The sequence below is a fragment of the Panthera tigris genome, chromosome C2, assembly GCF_018350195.1.
Source record: "Panthera tigris isolate Pti1 chromosome C2, P.tigris_Pti1_mat1.1, whole genome shotgun sequence".
Lineage (NCBI taxonomy): Eukaryota > Metazoa > Chordata > Mammalia > Carnivora > Felidae > Panthera > Panthera tigris.
In genome coordinates, this window is record NC_056668.1 from 8,044,929 (window position 1) to 8,067,227 (window position 22,299).

The window sequence follows — 22,299 nt, forward strand, 5'->3', positions numbered from 1 at the left end:
AAACACGAGTGAGATATCACTACACAACTATTAAAATGACTAAAATTAAAAAGAATGACCACACCGACTCCTGAAATCATTGTTTCACTATATGCTAATTTGGATGTAAATTTTAAAAAATAAAAAATAAAATTAAAAAAAACTAAAACTAAAACTAAAAATACATATATATGTGTGTGTGTGTGTATATATATGTATACATATATATATGTGTATACATATATATATACACACACACACACATATATATACATATATATATATATATATATATAAAAAGAATGACCACACCGAATATGGCAAGATGTGGAGGAACTGAAAGGCCCTCTACGATGCTGGTAGGAATGCAAACTGACACAACCACTTTGGAAAACAGTTTACCAGTTTCTTAAAAAAGGAAGCATACACCTGCCATATGATCCAGTCATGCCATTATTAGGCGTTTTCATCCAAAACAAATAAAAACATGACCATGCAAAGACTTGTACATTAATATTCACGGCAACTTTATTTCTAACAACCAAAACTGTAAAATGAACTCAATGTCTTTTCAACAAGCGAATGGTAAATTTTTGTGATGTATCTACACAACGACTACTCAGTAATAAAAGAAATGAACTACCGACATGTACTACCATCATGGATGAACCTCAAAATGTGCTGAGTGCAAAGCAGACAAAAAAGGCCAACCAGACAAAATGATTCCATTTATACAAAATTCTAGAAAAAGTAATGTGTACTGACAGAAAACAGACCAGCAGTCACCTAGGGATTGGGGGGAGGTGGGAACGAACAAGAAGCAGAACTACAAAAAACTACAAGGAAACTTCTGAGGGAGGAATGGATATGTTCATTATCCTGGTGGTGGTAAAAGTCTCACAGGTGGTACATGTGGCTTTAAAGCCATCAAATCGTGTATTTAAATAGGAGGAAGCTTATTATATGACAATCATAATACAATAAAGCTGTTAAAAGAAGCTGTAGCCCATCCAAAACAGGACTTTTTATAGGCACACCCTCTCAAATCTGCTTCTTCGACAGCACATCCCATCTCATGGGATGGCAACTCAAACTTTCCAGTCACAAAGATCAAACACCTGGAAATTATTCAGTGTTGTGTTTTAGTATTTTAAAATCAAAGAAATGTCTATTCTGAAATTTGTAAACATTCATAGAAGACATGTCTTCGTAAAACTGAAATACTGCTTTAAAAAGAATTTAAAAATCCGTTTTTTGTTTTTTTTTTTTTTACAAGAGAAACTTGAAAGTCAGTGCCATCCATCCTTCGTGGCCCTCAATAAGCGTGTCTTTACTATCAACCTTAGTCAACAAAATGTTCGGAAAGGGCCTCCACCTTCAACTAGATAGCATCAGCCACACCCTACTGACTTACGCTGTCACCTACTAAAATCCTATCCATTACCCAACACCATGGGAAATACCACTTCCACCACACATCTTTTCCTAGTCCTGATCCAAAAAGGATTACTCCCACTTCCGAATTTCCACTTCTCTTACAGTGTGCATGCTCTGCCATGGGATACAGTTGTGTACAGACACACCTCAACCACCATTCTAAATTCCCGGAGTCCAAGAGTCTATGTTCCTTTGACTATGTAGGTGAATGAAGTATATATGCCTAGGAAAGCATTTTACAAATCAAATGTTACTGTTTAATTGCTTTTATTCTTTCCAAGGCTGTAAGACTGTCCAATTAGCTTATCCATCTAATTTAACTAGACTCTTAAAGACAGAACAAGTAAAGGGTTTTGTAAAAGTTCGTAGACTTGACGGACATCTAAATTCCCACGAATTATTTTTGGTGCCATCTTGTATTTCACTGCTTTAGGGCCAAAAGGGAAGGAGGAAAAGAAGTTAAAAAGTCCTATGCTTGAACCAACAGACACAAAAGGGAAAAGCACTGCTTGCCACCAAACAAAGTGAAGAAAAGCCAAAGAAAAGGAGAGCTAGAACACTACAACAGCAGCTCTTATTTTAAGGGAAGGACAACCAGCCTGCCTGGAAGCCCAGGCAGTGAAATATCTAAGACACTGGGGGCCCTTGATCTATCAGTGTGACCATCTGTATTGGACAAATGAGAAACACCAGAAAAATTACTTTCATTCAACTGCTATCTATTCTTCACACTCAAGTGTTCTTCTTTCCTATTACTCTCCAGCTACTTGAATCCTAAGCCATGTTTAAAACCTTAACACAGGTGGTTCAGTCGATTTTGGCTCGAGTCATGATCTCAGTTGGTGAGTTTGAGCCCCGAGTCAAGCTCTGTGCTGACAGCTCAGAGCCTGGAGCCTGCTTCGGATTCTGTGTCTCCTTCTCTCTCTGCCCCTCCCCTGCTAGCGCTCTCTTTCTCTCTCTCTCAAAAATAAATAAAACATTAAAAAAAATTAAAACCTTAACAAGTTCTATGGGTTTCCTCTTTAAGCCTTCCCCAAACACTCAACCCATTCCCCATGTCCCTATTCTTAAAATGCCTGATTTTTTTTTTCCTGTACTCTTCTGGATAAATCCTTATGGCACTTTCTGTATGAATGTTTTCAATTTTATCTAACTTTGCAAGTATTTACCAAGTAGTTATTCTTTACCTCTTAATGTTCCTTGAACAAAGCACTGGGTTTTGTATTTCCTACGGAATCTGCCACCTAACAGCACCCGATAAAGACTCAATGTCAACCAAGAAATATATATAGTACAAGCAACAGTTAAAACATCTGACTTAAATTAGAAAGGCAGTAATAGCAGGAGGTGGTGAATAACACCTGATCTTCCAACTGAACAGAAGAACATGAACCAGGAGTTCGAGTTTATGCTATTTGCTAGATTACATGGGCAGTACCAGACAAATTCTGCCCCAAAGCTTGCAGCAATTTATGAAAAACAAACATGTACCTTTATGAAAGGTTAACATCATGAGAAAAGTCAAGTATGTTACTTACTGCAATGGTACTATTTCTCATCTGGAATAAAAAATAGTCGATTTTATTTAACAGGGTTTTAGAAAACCTGTGCATAGTGCTGCTACCGGAGTTATATTTTGAGACAAAGCTAAATATTTCCCTTTTATGCTCTAAAGTATTTAATTAGATGAAGATTTTATACAACTTAGCTTCCGTGATATAATATACATATTTTGGTTACAGGTATTTAGCAGAGCAATTAAATCCTTATTTCCACTTCTGTTCTAAAATCCGCCTGCCCGCAGTGAGTGGGAACTGCTGCAGATCATTAAACACTCATTTATCAACGTCTCTCACCAGGCAACACAATGCAGCAGAACAGCACACAGAAACCATCCAGAACCCCAGCAACAGCGGCTAATTAGCATAGCCTACCACTAAACCGGCACCATATGATTGGAACTGTTAGTCGGAATGCTAGCCAATCAAACTAGGTTATGCAAATAGCCTATTTTAGTTGCCAGGGCAGAGCTACTTCCAATTGTCCAATAGGAAAACAAGCAATAAACAAGAAATGAAATTGAGCTTTGTCACATTTTCAAGTTGCTGTTAACACTTTCAGGTTTAGAGCAAAATTAACAGCAACTGTAAAGGATTAGAATCATATTTTACCTTCCACTCCAAAAGCAATCCAATGGTAATACACACAGAATACAAAGTAGTGTATTTGTTATCATTTTAACTTTTTACTCTATAGATGAGTTTTTCTAACAGAAGCTGCAATCAACATTTCAACTTTTCCCCCACCTAGTCAAAAGCAAGCATTATGTAAATGTCTTTCTATACATTTAAAAAGATTCTCAAACATTACATTTTTGAGGAATCCTACAAAGCATATTTATTCTATTATGGGAAGGCTAAATGAAAGGTGGGTATAACAGAACACATGGCTTGCTAGAAGTCTTAAATTTTATCAGACTGAAGAAAAATAATATTTTGCTTCTGATTACGACACGTTACGATATAACTTCAAAAATAATTTAAAAATAATAAAACCCAAATTAAGTATTAACCTATAGGGCTTAGGATATGCAAATTGGGACCAAGTAAACAAGACTCTTTGGAACCAAGTTCAACTAAGATATAAGCATAATATAAACACGTTATATTCACATGTAAACTTTCTCATAAGGAATAAAACATTAAAGAAAACCTCTGTCAGTACATACTAACAACTACAAAGATAATTTTAAAGAACATCAGTGTTCAGACAATTCTTAGTTGTTGAGAGAATTTCTTCAATCTCACATATTCAGAGAAATGCTTTGAAACATGTCAAGGAGACACAGTTCCCATTTGTGCCTTATAATTCTATCTTCATAAAAGATACAATTTTATTTTAAAATAGATCAACTTGTCCCACCTATCCTAGCAATTCTCTCCTTCTAAATGGAGTACAGATTCATCCCATACCAAGGAAGTTAGTGATTTTAAAATCTGTTTTTCCGCACAATGTCTGTAAATGTCTCCAGAAAGACTTTCAGCATTTGAAAACTACACTGAATTAAGACACAGAGCAGATTTTGAGCACGAGACTGAAAGAAAACAGCATGTTGGTCCTATATCACTGCATATTATCTTCCCCTTTAAGAAAACTGAAGCCACTTCACCATCTTCAAGCACCCACCACCCATAATTGTCTCCTAACTTCTTCTCATGTTCTCTCCACTTAGAGATTCTGGATGAAAACCACTTAAAGTCCAATAAAACCAAACCAGAGTCAGCTTCTTGGAGGAGAGAGATCAATTACTGAACTTTAAAGGTGGAAGAAAGCTTAAAAATCATCTAATACTAACCTCTCATTCTATTAAAAAAGAAACTATGCTTTTTAGAAAAATAGTGCATAAAAGATCCTATCTATAGATGAAAATCAAAGCCCTCTCAAACCATCTTCAAACAGTATCTATGAATAATCAATAGATCAGTCAGGAATCAATAAGTATCTTGGTTTACCTGCACATATGAAAATTATATTTAAATATAAGCTTTCAAAAAAGAGTAGCTCGGAATCATTCCCCATGCCATCACCTACAGCATCTACTAATCAAGGCTTAAGAAAAGTTTGAAAATCACTCTCAAACCCAAAGCATTTAATCCACTCCCTGAAAGACTCAATGTCACTTCACTTCAAACTTTAGGTATCATCTGGTGTGCTTAACTACTTGGAATGCTTACAAACCTCCTTTAATAGTAAGGACAAAGGCAAGAAGAGAAATAAGAGAAAATTTTTAAATCAATTTAGTTCACATTTTTGTCCATGAGCCTTTAACATTTTGGCTAGTTCTCCCAGGTTCAGGCTTCTCTTATTCCCTCCACATTGGGAAAGCAATCCTAAGACTAGCTTCCAATCAACATCAGTAAACAAAGCATTTTCCATGTAAACAGGAATGTTTCCTAGTCCACCTCTTAAACATTCTTCATATCATGAAACTTTCCTGTCCTTGAAGGGGGAAAAATTAAAACCTTGGCACTTTTATTTTCTTTAGTGGCCTAGAGACCCAAGGAGACATCCTCTGCCTGGTTACAGGTACTCCAGGATAAAACACCCTGAATTTAAAATGTTTATCAAAAAAATTTTTAAGCTACTTAAATTGTGGAGTTTAGTTTAGGAAAGTGTCAATGACTAGTACTATCAGATTCCAAAATTAAACACTTAAAATGTTTAAAAATAGTTAACTCACTAAATAAAACTTCATTACTAAAGTATATTTTAGAATTCAATTCCTACTAAAGAAAATAAGTTTTCTAAGAATAATTTAATCATTAATTTTTTAAATACAGTATCCCAATTACATTCTCCCCTATATGGTAAAAAGAAATATATTTAAATAACTTCTCATCGATAATTAATGATGCTCAATATATATAAGAAGCCTCCAACCTCTCAATGTCTGAACAGGCCATTATTAGGCCAAATAATAAGTCATCCACGATTTTCTGAAATGACCTCACACCATAACGATTTTGTATTTTAGGGAGATATACAATGTAACTTTATAATTCTAAAATATGGCAAGTAGATTAATTTGAAGCCATCTAATCTGGAAAAATATTCAAACATTTTTGGGCAACTACTTTAATCAAGTTTGTAAAACCTCATTCCATAAAATGAGCCTGCCACCATTCTGTTTTGCTAACCATCTTTTACGCAAGATTAAGCCAAGTATCTGTCGTCTCCAACTTAAGAGGAATCTCCATGCTTTCTTTTACCCCCTCCTTCTCATTAAGTCCACTTATAAAAACAGAAGGTAAACTTTTATTTAAATCTGTATCAAAGACATAAATTTTTAAAGCCTGGAATATTCTTTACCCTTGTGGATCAACTATTTCAATGTGGGGTATGGTTTCATCTTCTTCCTCCTTCCCCTGATGAAACAAAAAAGACTCCTAGAACATTATCAATACTCGTTATTTTATATTAAATGTATTTTTGCTCCCTCATCCAAGTATTGTGGAAATATAAAAGTTGACTGATCAGGCCTTTATTTAACTATTACCATTATTAATGCATATCGCTAAATCAAAACAAGATTCTCACAAATTAAGTTGAGGGTTAAAAACCCATTTTGCCTTGTGCTTATCAAGGCAATAAGAGTTTCATCTTTGTTAAGTGTCTTCACCTTAAACTGTATTAAATATTTACTTGTCAATTTCCATGTCATGTGAAAACAAGAGGACAGATTTCTATTTATTCTTATTTTAAAAATGAACAATAAAGGGGCAACTGGGTGGCTCAGTCAGTTAAGCATCTAACTTCGGCTCCGCTCATGATCTTATTATGATTCCCGAGTTCGAGCCTCGGGTCGGGCTCTGTGCTGACAGCTCAGAGCCTGGAGCCTGCTTCGGATTCTGTGTCTCCCTCTCTCTCTGCCCCTACCCAGCTCACACTCTGTCTCTCCCTCAAAAATAAATAAAAACATTAAAAAAAAATTTTTTTAATGAATATGAAAAATTCACTTTATTTTTTTTTAGTAATCTCTACACCCAACATGGGGCTCAAACTCATGACCCCAAGATCAAGAGTTGCATAGTTGGGGCACCTGGGTGGCTCAGTCGACTGAGCAGCCGATTTCAGCTCAGGTCATGATCTCATGGTTTGTGGGTTGGAGCCCCACACGGGGCTCTCTGCTGTCAGTGTGAAGCCCATTTGAATTCCTCTGTTCCCCACTCTCTTTCTCAAAAGCAAATAAACATTAAAAAAAAAAAAAAAGGTGTTGCATGCTCTTCTGAGACAGCCAGGCACCCCTGAAAATTTCACTTTCAAGAGCTTTGCGTGGGAAGCACCTGAAAGAGAAAAGCAGTCATCCTCCAAAACTCAAGGTAATAAAGAGAGGCCATGTATCTGTCCATGGGGAGGTAAAACATGTGAAAAGATCAGGGACAGAGAAAAAAGTGCTTCCAAACAGACCCAAACCAAAAGTCACAAAGGCAGAAAATGAAGTACAGGTATTGACTTTCAACACGGCTGCTTCTCACATGGGCAAGTTTAAGTGCTACACTTAAAGTATACTACTTAAAGCAGGAATGTTTTCCTGAGACCAAAAGGCCACCTACTTCTTTATACAGTTGACCTTTGAACAAGGGTTTGACTGCACAAATCCACTTATACATGATTTTTTTTTTATAAAGAGTACTGTAAATGTATTTTCTCTTACGATTTTCTTAGTAACATGGTCTTTTCTCTATCTTACTTTAAGAACACAGTATACAATACATACAACATACAAAACAAAACATGATAATCGATTGTTTACATTACCTGCAACAATTCTGGTCAACAGTAGTAGTTAAGTAGTTAACAGTAGTAGTAAAGTTCTTGGAGAGTCAAAAATTATACTTGAATTTTCGACTGCATCATTCGAGGGTCAACTGTGCTACCAGAATTCACCAGTAAACAGAGAACCAAGGCCATAATTGGAATAGTGCTTTAAAAAAATCCTCTTAGACTACCAGCAAGAAAAGAAATCAACACCACACCTAGAAGTTCAGTTTCCTGAGATGGGAGAAGAGGGTCCTTTTAAAAAAGAAAATCTAGAGCACTAGCTAGACTGAGCATACTTGTTCATATTGTCCATAATATCCGCCAAAATGGTAGTAGGGAGTCACAAAAATAAAATCAATTAATTAAAGCACAGAATAGGGACTTAACAGTAAACCAAAGATTCTGACAGATTTCTTCAGGACAAAAGGCCAATGGGATCATACCAACGATCAAAGGAATGTCAGCCCTCCAGCTGAAAGCTGGCACCAGAAACCACAGTGGAAGTGGCAAGTGCCATCCTGGGTGAGAAAGGAAAACTGGAGAAAAAGAAGACAACTATCTGCCACATGGTCACTCCTCTCCGGGTGCCTCTAGGAAGTACCCACTAGTCAACACACGGAGTCTCAGCCACTGAAACCCAGGCTAAGGCCAAAGAAAGACCCTGTGAGGATACTAAGTCACGTGCCTAGAAGGGCTAGATGGGCAATCCAGCAGTCCATACTTCTCGCTGGGGCCTCCTCAACCTGGCAATGGACAAATGAGTCCTTCTTGCCAAGACCCCAATTCACACTTGCTGAACTGAAGCCTGCCAGTCCAATGGCTCACCGTAAACACCCAACCTGTCTGCAGTCCTCTCACAGGGGGAGAAGCTGACATGGCAGAGGAAGTGAAGTTCTTGAGCTGGGCAACAGGGGTGCACAGGTATTTACTATTAGAATACTATTAAAAAAAGGGGGGGGGGGGGTCATGTATAGACCAAAGGTGACGGCAAGTGTGATAAACAATTACTCTGCATCTGAGGCTTTTAAAAAAGTTCTTTCTGGTGAAAGTTCAATGCATATCAACTCATACAGTATCAGACAATTAAATCCTCTTACAAAACCAACCATTATATTGCCAACACCACACCTGAGTCCCAGGGTTAGCATCTCACCTACGAGTGGAACAAACTTAGTGACACAATATTTACATCTCCCTCTCTCCACTTTTCCAGGACAGTTTTTTGTTTTCAATTTTCAAAAGAATCTCAAAAACAAAACATGGGATTCAGTTCTAGTTAAGGAAAGCTGCGTAAAAGTGTATACACTTATGTACATACAATGTAAAAGTGACTATCTGGTGGGTAAAGTCTGTGATGTAGTTAAGAAATATAAAAAAGGTCTTAAAACCCTCACTGAGTATCTTGGGAAATCAAGAGAAACTGTCTAAAAGTGATGGATCAAGAAAGAGAGGTTTAAATCAGTTTTATAAAATCTTAGTCATAATCAACAAAAAAAAACTTTAATTTTTTTTTAATGTTTATTTTTGAGAGAGAGAGAGAGAGACAGACAGACAGACAGAGTGCAAGCAGGGGAGGGGCAGAGAGAGGGAGATACAGAATTGGAAGCAGGCTCCAGGCTCCAAGCTGTCAGCATAGAGCCCGACGTGGGGCTCGAACTCACGGACCACAAGATCATGACCTGAGCTAAAGTTGGATGCTTAACCAACTGAGCCACCCAAGCGCCCCCAGAAAAAAAACTTAGAAGAAGACAAATTGGCAGGAAGAAAAGCAGCATAGAGAGCTATTCGATTTTGTCTTTCTGGGAGGACAGTCATTAGTTTTTTAAATAATAAAACAGAGCTATAAACACATTACTATATTTACAGTTACAGAAGTAACCAAAGGAAGAATTGAAAAATTCAAGAATTGAAAAATTCAAGCTCAGTCAGTTAAGTGTCCAACTTCGGCTCAGGTCATGATCTCACGGTTCATGGGTTCCAGAGCCTGGAGCCTACTTCAGATTCTGTGTCTCTCGCTCTCAGTCCCTTTTCCACTCAAGCTCTCTTGTCTCTCTCTCAAAATAAAAATAAATGTTAAAAAAAAATTTTTTTAATAAAAAAATAAAAATAAATGAAAATAAAAATTTAAGATTAAAAGTGATTTTACCACTAAGGAGAATAAGGAAAACTGATTATTTTTTCCTTTCATAATGAAGTACTAGCATACGCATGTAAACTGAGTAATTACTGCTTAATACAGAGGAAAAGTACAAATATGAATTTTTAACATGTCAGCTGAACATAGCCTAAAAAATACTACTTCTAATAGGAGGAAAGAACGCTGGTTGTAACGAGCAGGTTAGAGAAACAGCAAATATCCAACACATTTTTTTTTAACTTTTATAACTTTACAGAAAGGAGATCTAGGTTTACATTAAGAAGATAAATATTTACATTTTCAAGTGTCTGCTTTTTGGAGTACTTGATTCCATGGAGTGTATTTCGGGGATGGTGTATAAAAATGGAGATAAATCTGTGTTTCTCTCTAATCTAATCTCTAATACAGAGATCCATTCAACGATATAGATGCTACACGTTTTTTTAAATTTTTTTGTAATGCTTATTTATTTTTGAGAGAGACAGAGACAGAGACAGAGTGTGAGTGGGGGAGGGGCAGAGAGAAAGGGAGACAGAATCCGAAGCAGGCGCCAGGCTCTGAGCAAACTGTCAGCACAGAGCCCGACGCGGGGCTCGAACTCACAAACTGTGAGATCATGACTTGAGCCGAAGTCGGACGCTTAACTGACTGAGCCACCCAGGCGCCCCAAGATGCTACACGTTTTAAAAAGACTAGCATGAAGGATATACAGGTCTTGACCAAACTAAAGAAAGACTACAAAGTAGCCTGATGTCAAACATCAGAGGAAAAGGAAGACAAAACCTTTTAGAAAGAGGTAAAATCTTAAATTACACACCTTTAGAGAAAGTAATCTACAATATCCAAATCTTAAACCGTAATAACTTTTTACTTCAGCTTTCTTAGTTTGGGCTTTCCTTTTATAGCTTGTTACTTCTTAAAGTAAACCACAATTTATTCAAAAATCTTTTTAAACAGTGGCCAAATCTACCCATTTTCTAAAACTACAAAAACCAAACTTCATCAAATTATTCCTAGAACCAAAACACATATTTTATTTCACTTGAATTTACAATTCAAATCACTGTTGATAATACACATTCTTCACAACTCATACTTGCCTAAGAACAATGTTCCTTTTTAAAGCAGCAGTTACTTCCACAGACTTTCCAGAAAAGCTAATACAGATAAGCTTATTATATTTTATCGAAACCAAAGAGTAAATTATTTATGAAACTCTTGGGAATCTCTTTAAAAGAGGAAATACAATCCAGAAAATAAAAGGTCACCACCATCAACAGATTATTAATGGGTTTGTTCTCATTTGTTCAAGAAATATTTGAGAATCTATTATGTCCCAGGTGTTACACTAATAAGACCTAGTTTCTCCATACAGAAACTTTAAAATCCTGTATAATGATACTGGGAACAAAAATTAAAAAGACAAATGCAAACTGGAAAATGTCTGATTGGCAGTAACTAAGTAACTGGTTAGAGTCTAGAGTCACGCTTGCTCCCAGGTTTGAATCCTAGCTACATTCACAGGATCAACCTGGGGCAGGCCTCCTAATCCCTGCTGGGCTTATCATGCCTATCTCAGAGTTACCATGAAGAGTAAACGCATTAAAAAAATGTAAATTGCTTGTAACAGTTCTTGGTATTACAATAAAGCTTGAATGAGGATCTCTTACAAATTAAAACAACAACAACAACAACAACAACAACAACCTCAAAAAAATACCAGCAAAGAATATTGAAAGGAAACTCACATATGAATAACATAAAACATAACACATGAATAACACAGAACATATTCGGTCTCACTAACATTCAAACATGTGCAAGGGAAAATAATTAAGTTACTGTGTCTATCAAATTAACAAACATTTTGAAATCGCCAGGATTCTAGAGCATCGGAAAGTTCTGATGTGTAACTGGTAGAAGTGACAATTGTACTTTAAAACATATTTGAAAATACGTATCGTAAGTCTTTTAAAATGTACATATCCTTTAATTCAACAACTACAACTTCGAGGAATTAGACCTAAGGCAATAAATCAAAGAGGAACAAAAAGACTACACAATAATGTTCACTTAAACATTATTTATGAACTAATTAGCAACAATGGGGAATAGGTTAAATAGTAACTAATTTGTAGAATACCAATTAGCCATTAAAAATGATGCTATAAAAGAATATTAATGATGGAGAAGTGTTGAAATTGTAAAAGACTATAAAAAGTAAAATATGACCCCGATTTTGTTTCTTAAATATGGTCTAAAGGAGCCACAAAGCACACAAAGTAAATCTGAATGTTAGGATCACTGGTGACTTTCACTGTCTTCTTTAAAGAAGTTCTACCTGAACTTGAGTTATTTTTAAGTAACAGTATGTAAGCTGGATTGTGGTAGTGAGAGCTGCACAATCAACAAAAACTCAAATTTACTCATAAAATGAATAAATTTTTATGGCACATAAATTATGTTTCATGGAATAGTTACACACACACGTGCGTGCGCCCCCGCCCCCCCCCCCCCACCTTATAAAAAAGGTGAGGGGATAGGAAAAAGTCCCTGCTGTCAAAGGAAGAAAAAAATTACAAACATGTTGTGTCTTACTCAATGGGGAAAAAGAAGAGCTTAAGTATTTCAGGTATCTTTCAATTTTGAAGGATATTGTTGAAAAATATAATAACTGCAACAAGATATTCATGTAAAAATGGATGTTATACATTCATCATTTCGTAAGTATGAAAAAGCAAAATGTTAATTTTCAGCTATCTTGGTTCCAAGAATAACACCCTTTACCCATCACAATTTTTCCCCTTCCGCCTACCCTGCTCCTGGAAATGCTTTCTGCCTAATTCCACAGTCCAAATCATAGGCCACAAAGTAGCATAATCCCAATAATAGATAAAACAGTCCTTCAAAACAAATTTTAAGTTGTGTAAATGAGATATGAATTCGAACGGACTGTTAACTCTGGTAATACAAGCCTAACATAAAGTTTGAGACATTAACGTGTAGTTTGAAAAGACATCCCAATTTCTCAAATTCAGGAGAAATTTAAGAAAATGCAAGCCCCCAATAAACATAAATAGTACGGTAATGATTGGATGGGGTGAGAACACTAATCATAAAAATAAGAGCACATCTCCTGGGCGTGTGCTATGTACACACCATGTACTCTGTGTATTACAAGGTATTCTTACCATCGTTATGCTTCTAGTTCTCCACAAGAAACAGGTTTAGAGCTCTGTACTTTGTTCTGATAGTCAGTTCTATATTAACATATTTCTGGCATAGCCAGCCCCAAACCTCTTCTGTTTTCCTTCCCTCTCATTACGTGTCTTGAGTTGAAGAAGTAGGCCCCGCTGATTTCCCTACTTAAAATCCTCACCGAAATTTAACGAGTAACGGTCTCCCCTAAACTGTCCTCTCCTCCGAGCATCTCATTTGAAGTACTACCCTTTTACTCCCCATGAAGAACTATGAAGCAATCAGCAACTTTCTTCTTTCATTTTTCCAGTTATTTGAACTGCACCTTCACTGCAGAGAGCACGGGCATTCTAGAACACACTCACAGATAACCATCATTCACTTTTCAGTTCCACAAGCATCTGTTTAACGCTCCCCTTCTATCCATGTCCCTGCAGTCTTTCTGGGTTGCCCAAGTTTATTCTCTAGTAGAGTCCTCAAGAAGTGCTCAAAAAGAAACCAAAGTTCCCCAAATTCATACCTGTGTTCCTAACACTTTGTCTGTTTTTATAGTTTAGTCCATTTAGCTGGATATAAAATTCCAGGCTTTCTTTTTTTGTTTTTGTTGAGAATACTAAATGTTACCCCACTGCTTCTGGCATAAAGTGTTACTATCAAAATCAAGTAATCTAATTATTCTTTCCCTTTATTTTTTTTTAAATCCTTAAAAAAAATTTTTAACGTTTTTTTGTTTGTTTGTTTGTTTTTTGAGAAAGAGAGAGAGAGAAAGACAAACAGAGCACGAGTGGGGTAGGCACAGACAGAGGAACACAGAATCTGAAACAGGCTGCAGACTCTGAGCTGTCAGCCCGGAGCCCAGTGTGGGGCTTGAACTCCCGAACCATGAGATCATGACCTGAGCCGATGACAGATGCCTAACCAACTGAGCTACCCAGGCACCCCTATTCTTTCCCTTTAATAATGACTTATGTCTTTGCCTAGATACCCCAATAATCTTTTTTTTTTAATTTTTTTAATCTTTACTTTTGAGAGAGACAGACAGACAATGTGAGTGGGGGAGGAACAAAGAGAGAGGGAGACACAGAATCCAAAGCAGGCTCCAGGTTCTGAGCTGTCAGCACAGAGTCCAATGCGAGACTCGAACTCACAGACTGCAACATCATGACCTGAAGCAAAGTCAGACGCTCAACTGATGAGCCACCCAGGCGCCCCACCAAGAATCTTTTAAGTCCAGTAATTTTTTTTTAGATTTTTTTTTCAACGTTTTTTATTTATTTTTGGGACAGAGAGAGACAGAGCATGAACGGGGGAGGGGCAGAGAGAGAGGGAGACACAGAATCGGAAACAGGCTCCAGGCTCCGAGCCATCAGCCCAGAGCCTGACGCGGGGCTCGAACTCACGGACCGCAAGATCGTGACCTGGCTGAAGTCGGACGCTTAACCAACTGCGCCACCCAGGCGCCCCTAAGTCCAGTAATTTTTAAAAAATATGTCTACATGTTGGGTCATTTCTGGACCCATACAACACAAGTATACAACATACCTTTTCAAAATGTGGTGGCAAATCCTTTTTTTTTTTTTTTTTTTAATTTCAGGAAATTTAACTTTTAGTATATATTAAGTTTCATTACTTTTGTTCTTCAGGATTTCTTATTACTATATGTTGAAACCTTACTGCCTATCTTTAACAACTGTCACCTTTTTCTAGATGGTTATTTTTCTTCAGTTTTTGTTTAATTTTTTTTTTCTATTTATCTCCAGTTCGCTAAAGAAATTCTTTATTGTGTTTGTTCATTCTTGTGTTCCTTCTAGATTAGGCTTCTAGATTTTTATTAATGACTTTCTCCCCGTTTCTTCAGTTACCACCACATTTCTAGGATTTCTACCCGGATTTATATTCACATTCATATCACTTTCTAAATTTGTTTGGGTTTGTTCTAAAACACTAGGTTATCGTTTTCATTAGCTTTATGGACATTTCTCTCTGTCACGCTTTCACTGTCTGCACAAATATTACTCTGCTCCTTATTCTTTTCTTCTTACAAAAGCTCTGTGGGAAATATGACTGCAATCCTTGCCTGTTGCTCATTTTCATGTAAAATAAAAAACATTTATTTTTACTTTTTTTTTTTTTTTAAGTTTACTTATTTGTTTTGTGAAAGCAAGAGAAACCATGAGCACAGGAAAGGGCAGAGGCAGAGAGAGAGAGAGAGAGAGAGAGACAGAGACAGAGGGAGAGAGGGAGGGAGGGAGGGAGGGAGGGAGGGAGGGAGGGAGAGAATCCCAAGCAGGCTCCACGCTGTCAGTGCAGAGCGCAATGCAGGGCTCAAACCCACGAACCATGAGATCCTGACCTGAGCCGAAATCAAGAGTGAGACACTTAACCAACTGAGTCACCCAGGCACCCCTAAAATAAAAAAAAACTTAGAAAACTGAAGAACTTTTCTGGTTTTGGTCCTTTTATGTCTCCATGAAGGGTACTGAAATACAGCCTCGTAAGTGAGATCTCCTGTGTGTTCACCTTCCCTCACTTCATCCGACCTTTTTTCCCTTTGCCTCCACCGTCGCCATCCTGCTTATTTTGGATTCCGTTCCCAGCAGTGTCTCCTCAAGTGCAGGGCTTTGGCCAGGAAAGGAGCTTCAACTGTCTTTGAAAGTTCATAGGGACCAGACGGCTCGGACCCTCAGAACTCGCCACGCGCCCCATATATCCTGGAAACTTGAAAACATCTTTGTCTCCGCTACTGTTCTCAAAATTTGCTGGCCACCCTTTCCAGGGAGTTTTTGCTGGCGATCCTGCGTTTCTCCTGTTCTCGGGCCCTTCAGACGGCCTGCTGCCTCCTTCTGTACAAGCACGGACACCGTGCACGTCTTGTAGTTACTGGAGATTGGCCCTCACCCACTTGCATTGGGGTTTGTGGGGACACCGTTCACTTCATCTTGTAGAGGTGGTGTCCACGAGGTATCCGTTTCGCTGTTCTAGTTACTTTGTTTTCAGAGAAAACTGTGGAGATTCAAAAAACTATGTCCTGCTGTCATCTTCCCAGAACTCAAACATTCTTTGGAGATACGTATAGTAAGTATCCCTAAAGTCTAAAATTAACAAATGTAAGTTTATCTGTTCTCACCTGGGTTTTAGAACAAAGGCCCTAAGGACTAAGAAATTCAACTCTGCAATGTGGCTACCCTTAGCTTTCTCATCATTCCCGTAAATATCGTATGTTCTTTCATGTGATATTTAGTCATATCATCATTAACTGCTTCCACTTAGCGATTAGAAGCTGAAATAATACAAACATGAAATACTAAAGGGAGAGGAGACGGAAGATAATGTGGAAGTCTTAAAACCATTTTAAGAAATTTATCAGAGCAGACGCTCACATTAAAATATTATTTAGGGATAAGGATGGCAAAAGTTACTATTTTTGCAAAGAATTCACCGAGCCATTTTTATGTCCCAGGAACCCTGCTCAACAGACACAGGGTACACAAAGAGAATAAGCCATAGCCATCTGACCTTGGGGAACTGTCAGACCAGGTGGGACAAAACAACAGTTAAGCGAACGAGTGCAAATGCCATAAAAGCATTAAATAAAAATGACTTGCTAGAAAGACAGAACCTGGGAGGAGAATATCTACCAAACTATTAGCTTTGTTGCCTAATTTATGCATTTCTTCTTTTTTTTTTAAGTTTTATTTATTTAAGTAATCTCCACACCTGCTGTGGGACTTGAACTCACGACCCCAAAATCAAGAGTCACATGCTCTTCCGACCAGCCAGGCACCAATTATTACTTTGGACATTTCTGAAGCACTTAAAACTTTTTCCTCTATTGAGTATACACTATTACTTTTGTATTTCCTAAAATAGGAGATTCTTCTTTTTGCCAGCTGAATTAGAGTTATTTTTAACTGTAAAACTCAACGCTCACAAAGATGTATCCAAAGACACACATTCATGTAATGCGAGTGGGTATAAATTGGTACATATTACCAAAGAGTTTTCTGAAAAGTTGTATCAAGGGCCTTAAAAGTTTTCAAAACTCTATAACCCAATACTCACACTCCTAGGACTCAATTATAAGAAAGTAATTTAACACATAACCAAACATTTGTGCACAGATGTTAGTACTTTAAAAAAGGAAAAGAAAAATTTAAAACCAGTGTCAAATAGGAGATATCCAACTAGGAAATGATCACCTAATGAAATATCCTCAAATCAGCACACTTTAAAGTGCATTTCCAAAAGTACTTCACCCTCAAAAAAGCTACAGTTCCGAATGCTCCAGATTTGCTTCGAGTTTCAAGTGATCTGACAGCAGATCACTAAGTTAGCTAAGTTTTCGATGACACAGGGGAATATTTATGATCCAATGCTAAGCCAAAAAAAGAGAGTATGTAAATAACATAAAATACATTCTAACCCAAGCACACCATCCTGAATGTCAAAAGTGGCACAGAAAACAAAAACTTGAAAGGAAACGTGCCAGTGTGAACTGGACAGAACTTTGGGAACTTCCTCCTACTTCTCTCTATTCTTACAAATTTCCAAATTTCTTCAGTGTCTGCGTATTACTTAATAAACAGGGAGAAAAAGTAACAGACTGAGAGCAAAACATAAATCCAATGGATTTACCATTCACCAAAAACAATAAATTTGTTCAATTATTAGAAGTGGAATCTGATTGCCCAGGGTTAAGAAATGAGTAGAAGCTACAGAAGGGAAAAACATAAAGACCAGATGCACAGGGCTGTGTGAAGAACAATCCCGAAAGGAGGCAAACTGGCAGTTATGTGCCAAAATATTAAAATGTGCAAACCCAATGCACCCTACATCTGAATGAGATTTAAAAGTTCATTTTTTCTTTTAATTTACAGATCTGACTTCTAACTGCTACCCTAATAATATGCCATACTCCTACGACTATTAAATATGGAAACCTTGCCCTAGAAAACTCACATTTTACAATGAATTAGAGGGGTGCCTGGGTGGTTCAGTCGGTTAAGCGTCCGACTTCAGCTCAGGTCATGATCTCGCAGTTTGTGGGTTCGAGCCCCGCATCAGGCTCTGTGACAACAGCTTGGAGCCTGGAACCTGTTTCGGATTCTGTGATTCCCCTCTCTGCCTCTCCCCTGCTCGCACTCTGTCTCTCTCTCTCTCAAAAATAAACAAACATTAAATTTTTTTAAATAAATAAATAAATAAATAAATAATAAGATGAATTAGAGAATCTAAAGTTTCAAATTCTGCCATATTAGTTTGAAGCACTTAAATTCATACGCTTAAGAAATATGACAAAGACCCTATGAGCAAATCAGCACAATTTAAAGTAATTTCCAAGGCATTCCACCTAAAAGAGTTGTAGTTCTATATGTTCCAGAACTCTTTCAAGTTTTAAAATGACTAACCTATGACTATTGTTCGACAATCCTAATTGTTAAAGACGATGCCAACATCAAGCATGGTATGGACTGCTGTATCCAACAGCTTTCCACAAATTATGTTCCATTGGATACTCACGAGCATAAGTAACAAATAAGGTGGGAGGTCCTTTGATCCAACAAACTGGAAAAAAACAGGCAAGAGCTTTTATATTAATGTACACCATAATCTCTGAGGCAGTGCATTTTCCAAATGCAATCTCAGAAGTGATTCTACATCTTTTATTTTTTTTAAGTAGGCTCATGCCCAGTGTGGAGCCCAACATGGGGCCCGAATTCATGACCCTGAGATCATGACTCGAGCTGAGATCAAGAGTCCGAAGCTCAACCAACGGAGCCACCCAAGTGCCCCTCTGCATCTTGAATAAGTGAAACGTGGTTACCTCTTAATTCACAAGGATAAAGAATGCTCCGAGGCTCCGAGGAGGACGGTGTGCTTGGGTAGACTGTCACTCATCTCTAACGGGAATGAATGGGAGGGCAGGGATGTGCGCAGAACAGACAGCCAGGGGGCAGCCACGGGAGTCTGGAGCTCAGGAGAAAGGAGTAGGACACGAAAGTAGATTCGCGAAACGTCGGCACGTGGGGGTCAGGTGAGGGCCAAGTACTGTGAATGCTGTTAACCAAAGAGAGCTTTCTGGTTTTACTCTAAGGCCTTGAATTCAATACAGAAGTTTTAAGAACTGATGACAAATATCCACTGCAGCGTTTGTTTACATATCTTCCCACTTCCCCAACTGAACGGTGCCCTTAGCTTCTAGGCACAGGGATCCTTGTGGGCAGGCCACCTGTCACAGTACGTTACAGTAGCCGGTACAAGGCAAACGTGAGCCCAATAGTTGTTTGGCCACAGATAATTTTTTGTCCCCGCATTTAAAAACAATTCAATTTTGCTTCATTTATGGTCTTATTTTTCAATATGCAAAAAGACCCTCAAATCTAAAGGGTATGAGAATACCCATATACACAAGTACTAGCGGAGCATCGAAGTTTGACTTTAGCTTGGTGCTCAAGAAAAATCTATTATTGAAGCCTTTGCTTTTGAAAGACCAATCATCAGTCAACACCTAGTTCAACACACTTTCTAGCAGCTCTGGACCCACACCTAACCACCCAAGTGGGATGACAGAGCAGGGCGTCGTAGCATCTAACCAACAGAGAGAGTCAGTGCCATGAAAGCCTAGGGAGAACAGAACACCCACTTTCGAGTACGCAGCAGCATTCCAGAAATAGCTTTCACGGGAGAACTCCTCGTGAGCGTTTGTGTGGTCAAGTTCTATCAGGTGAAGTACAATAAAATGTGTGCACAGGAACACAAGAGTGACTGCTGCCTTAATTAATGATGATCAGGACAGCTGCTAATTTCGTGCTCAAAAACAATTACTAACCTTTAAGTCATTAAAAGGGAAATACAGCAACAGCTAATACATATGTAGAGAAAGCCAGATCTTCCTTCTTGAGTTTTTCCCTCATAAGCCGCCAAGTGTTGATAACTTTTAAAGAACACCAGGCCAAATGAGAGAGCCCGCATTAGATCATAAATCGAATCTTCGTAGAATTTTTGTGTTCCGGCATTCATAAAAGTGACTAAGTAACCTTTATAATAAACTGTTTTTACTCTTTAGACACCTCATGCCATCCATAAGCCTTTCAAGAAAAAGGCTGTTTGGGAACCCTTTGTATCTCACAGAGATTAAAGGAGAAAGAAAAGAGCAACTTTGCCACGACCTCAAAATTTCATGCAGGAACACCTCCAACCAAAATCATTAACTATTCATGGATAAATCCAGGAGATACCCCACAAATGCTTGGTGTCTCTACTGACCTCGGTTGAAAGTGAACACCTACTTCGGAAAGCCAATGTGCCCTATGGTGCCCGACGAGCAATCCACGGGCCGACAGTGCTGAAAACTGTTCCGGCACCAAGAGGTCAAACTTACAAAATCGGACAACAAAATTTTCATCAAATTCTAAAGTTTTTCTCCGTAAATATTCCTACTCATTTCTCTAGGACAGTGACACTCAGCCTCGGCACCACGATGACTTTACAAGCCCCTCAGCCAGTACGTGTACACGGGGCAGCTCTAGGGCGCACGTCTGAGAGACGGATCAAAGAGGATTACCCAATCACCTTTTACTTAAAAAAGAATTACCAGAAGATTCTGTGAATCCCGCATTAATGTAAAACATTATTTCATCTACAATTTCATTTAAAAATATATTCAAAACACAGTTCTTCATTCAAAATAGTAGAGACATTTTTTTGAATCCCACTCTAAAGTCAAAAAGGTAATCTTTTTCCTTTAGAAAGCATAGATCACCAAAAACAAAAACCAGTCACAAAAACTTTAAGAGCTACACCAATAATGCGATTAAATCTCTATGTAAGGTTTATGTCATTACTTCGTTCCCAGTTAAAGACCACATTTTCAAACAGTTTATAAATATAACCCAATAAGACTATCCTGACAAAGTCTATAAATATAAGGCACTTGGTTCAACAAAAAGCCTCACAATCAGTGTGATTTAAAGAATATACAAGTTTAAAAGTTACCACTTTATCCATCAGCCACCCTGTAGTTTCAAGAGTGTGAACACAGCCATAGATGGGCTAGCCTCCATTTTTCCATTTTCCATTAATAAGATCACCTCAATTAGTAACTCAATCAAAAATACTCTTTCAAAAATGCCTTTATACTGCTTCTCCCATGTAAATACAAATAACAAAAGGATGAAAGGAAAGAAGGAAGGAAGAAGAGAAAGAGAGAGGGCTGGAGGAAAGGATGAAGGAGGGAACAAGGGAAGAAAAAAACAAAATCCCAGACTTTATTTTTCCAAGGAATCATACATATGGGTATAATATCCTTACTTTAACTGTCAGTCTGAATTTAGATACACGAACACCTACTCTGTATGCCCTTAAAAGATTTGCTCAATCCTAATGGGGAGCTGAAGGAAACATGCATTCAACCATAAAGGTGAATATTTTTTTGTTTTTGACAGAAGTGCTTCAATTTTTACCAAAGTATTAGCCAACCAACCACTTTTGAAAAAGTCATGTACTAGCAATTACTATGCTGTACTTGTGTTAATACCACACTACTCAGTCACTAATATCAAACAGATTCCAAAGTCAAGTTTATTAAATATCACAACTATCTTTGTATTTATCGATCTAAATATAATTCCCCCCACTACGATGTTTATCAGAAAGCACCCACATTCAAAATACAGCACCAGTTCCCACATTCGCTCAGACAGCCATAGCTTTACTGTATTTCAAAACTTGAGTCACCTGTATGCATCGTCTTCTTTCAAGTCTCATATCATCCTGATGGGGTGGGGGGAGGGAGGGAAGAGTCCAGCAGCAAAACTATAACACTGTGTGAAGAAAAACAGATTATGATAAGAGATAAGGATGCAAGACAATCACCCCTAATTGAGGAACATCTAACGTAACTACAATCCCCAAAACAGAGATACAGTGACTGTAAACTTGTACACTAACATTTATTAAGCTTACTTGAAAATAATTTTCATTAATGAAAATCCATTATACATATATATAATGTAATGTATTCCATTGCCAGGGAGAAAAGGTTTCAAAAATCTGTCTACCACCGATGTAAACTTCAGGCATTTCTAGGTATGAAATAAAGTCAATATTTCACTCTTCTATGTAATTTATCTGGGGGGAAATGTACATTTTGTAATAACCATCAATTCACAAATCAGTATGAATGTGAATTCACTTCTCATCATGGCTTACTATCAGAGGTAGTTCGA

The 22,299-nt window shown here is 37.6% G+C and overlaps 1 protein-coding gene across 1 annotated transcript in view; it reads right to left on the bottom strand.

Moving 5' to 3' along the window:
* The window catches only part of DYRK1A (dual specificity tyrosine phosphorylation regulated kinase 1A), a 139,247-nt gene that overhangs the window by 71,510 nt on the left and 45,438 nt on the right, over positions 1–22,299 (bottom strand). The window contains 1 exon segment of the mRNA XM_042957290.1: positions 21,809–21,894. Coding sequence (XP_042813224.1) covers positions 21,809–21,818 — 10 coding nt within the window. The 5' untranslated portion in view covers positions 21,819–21,894.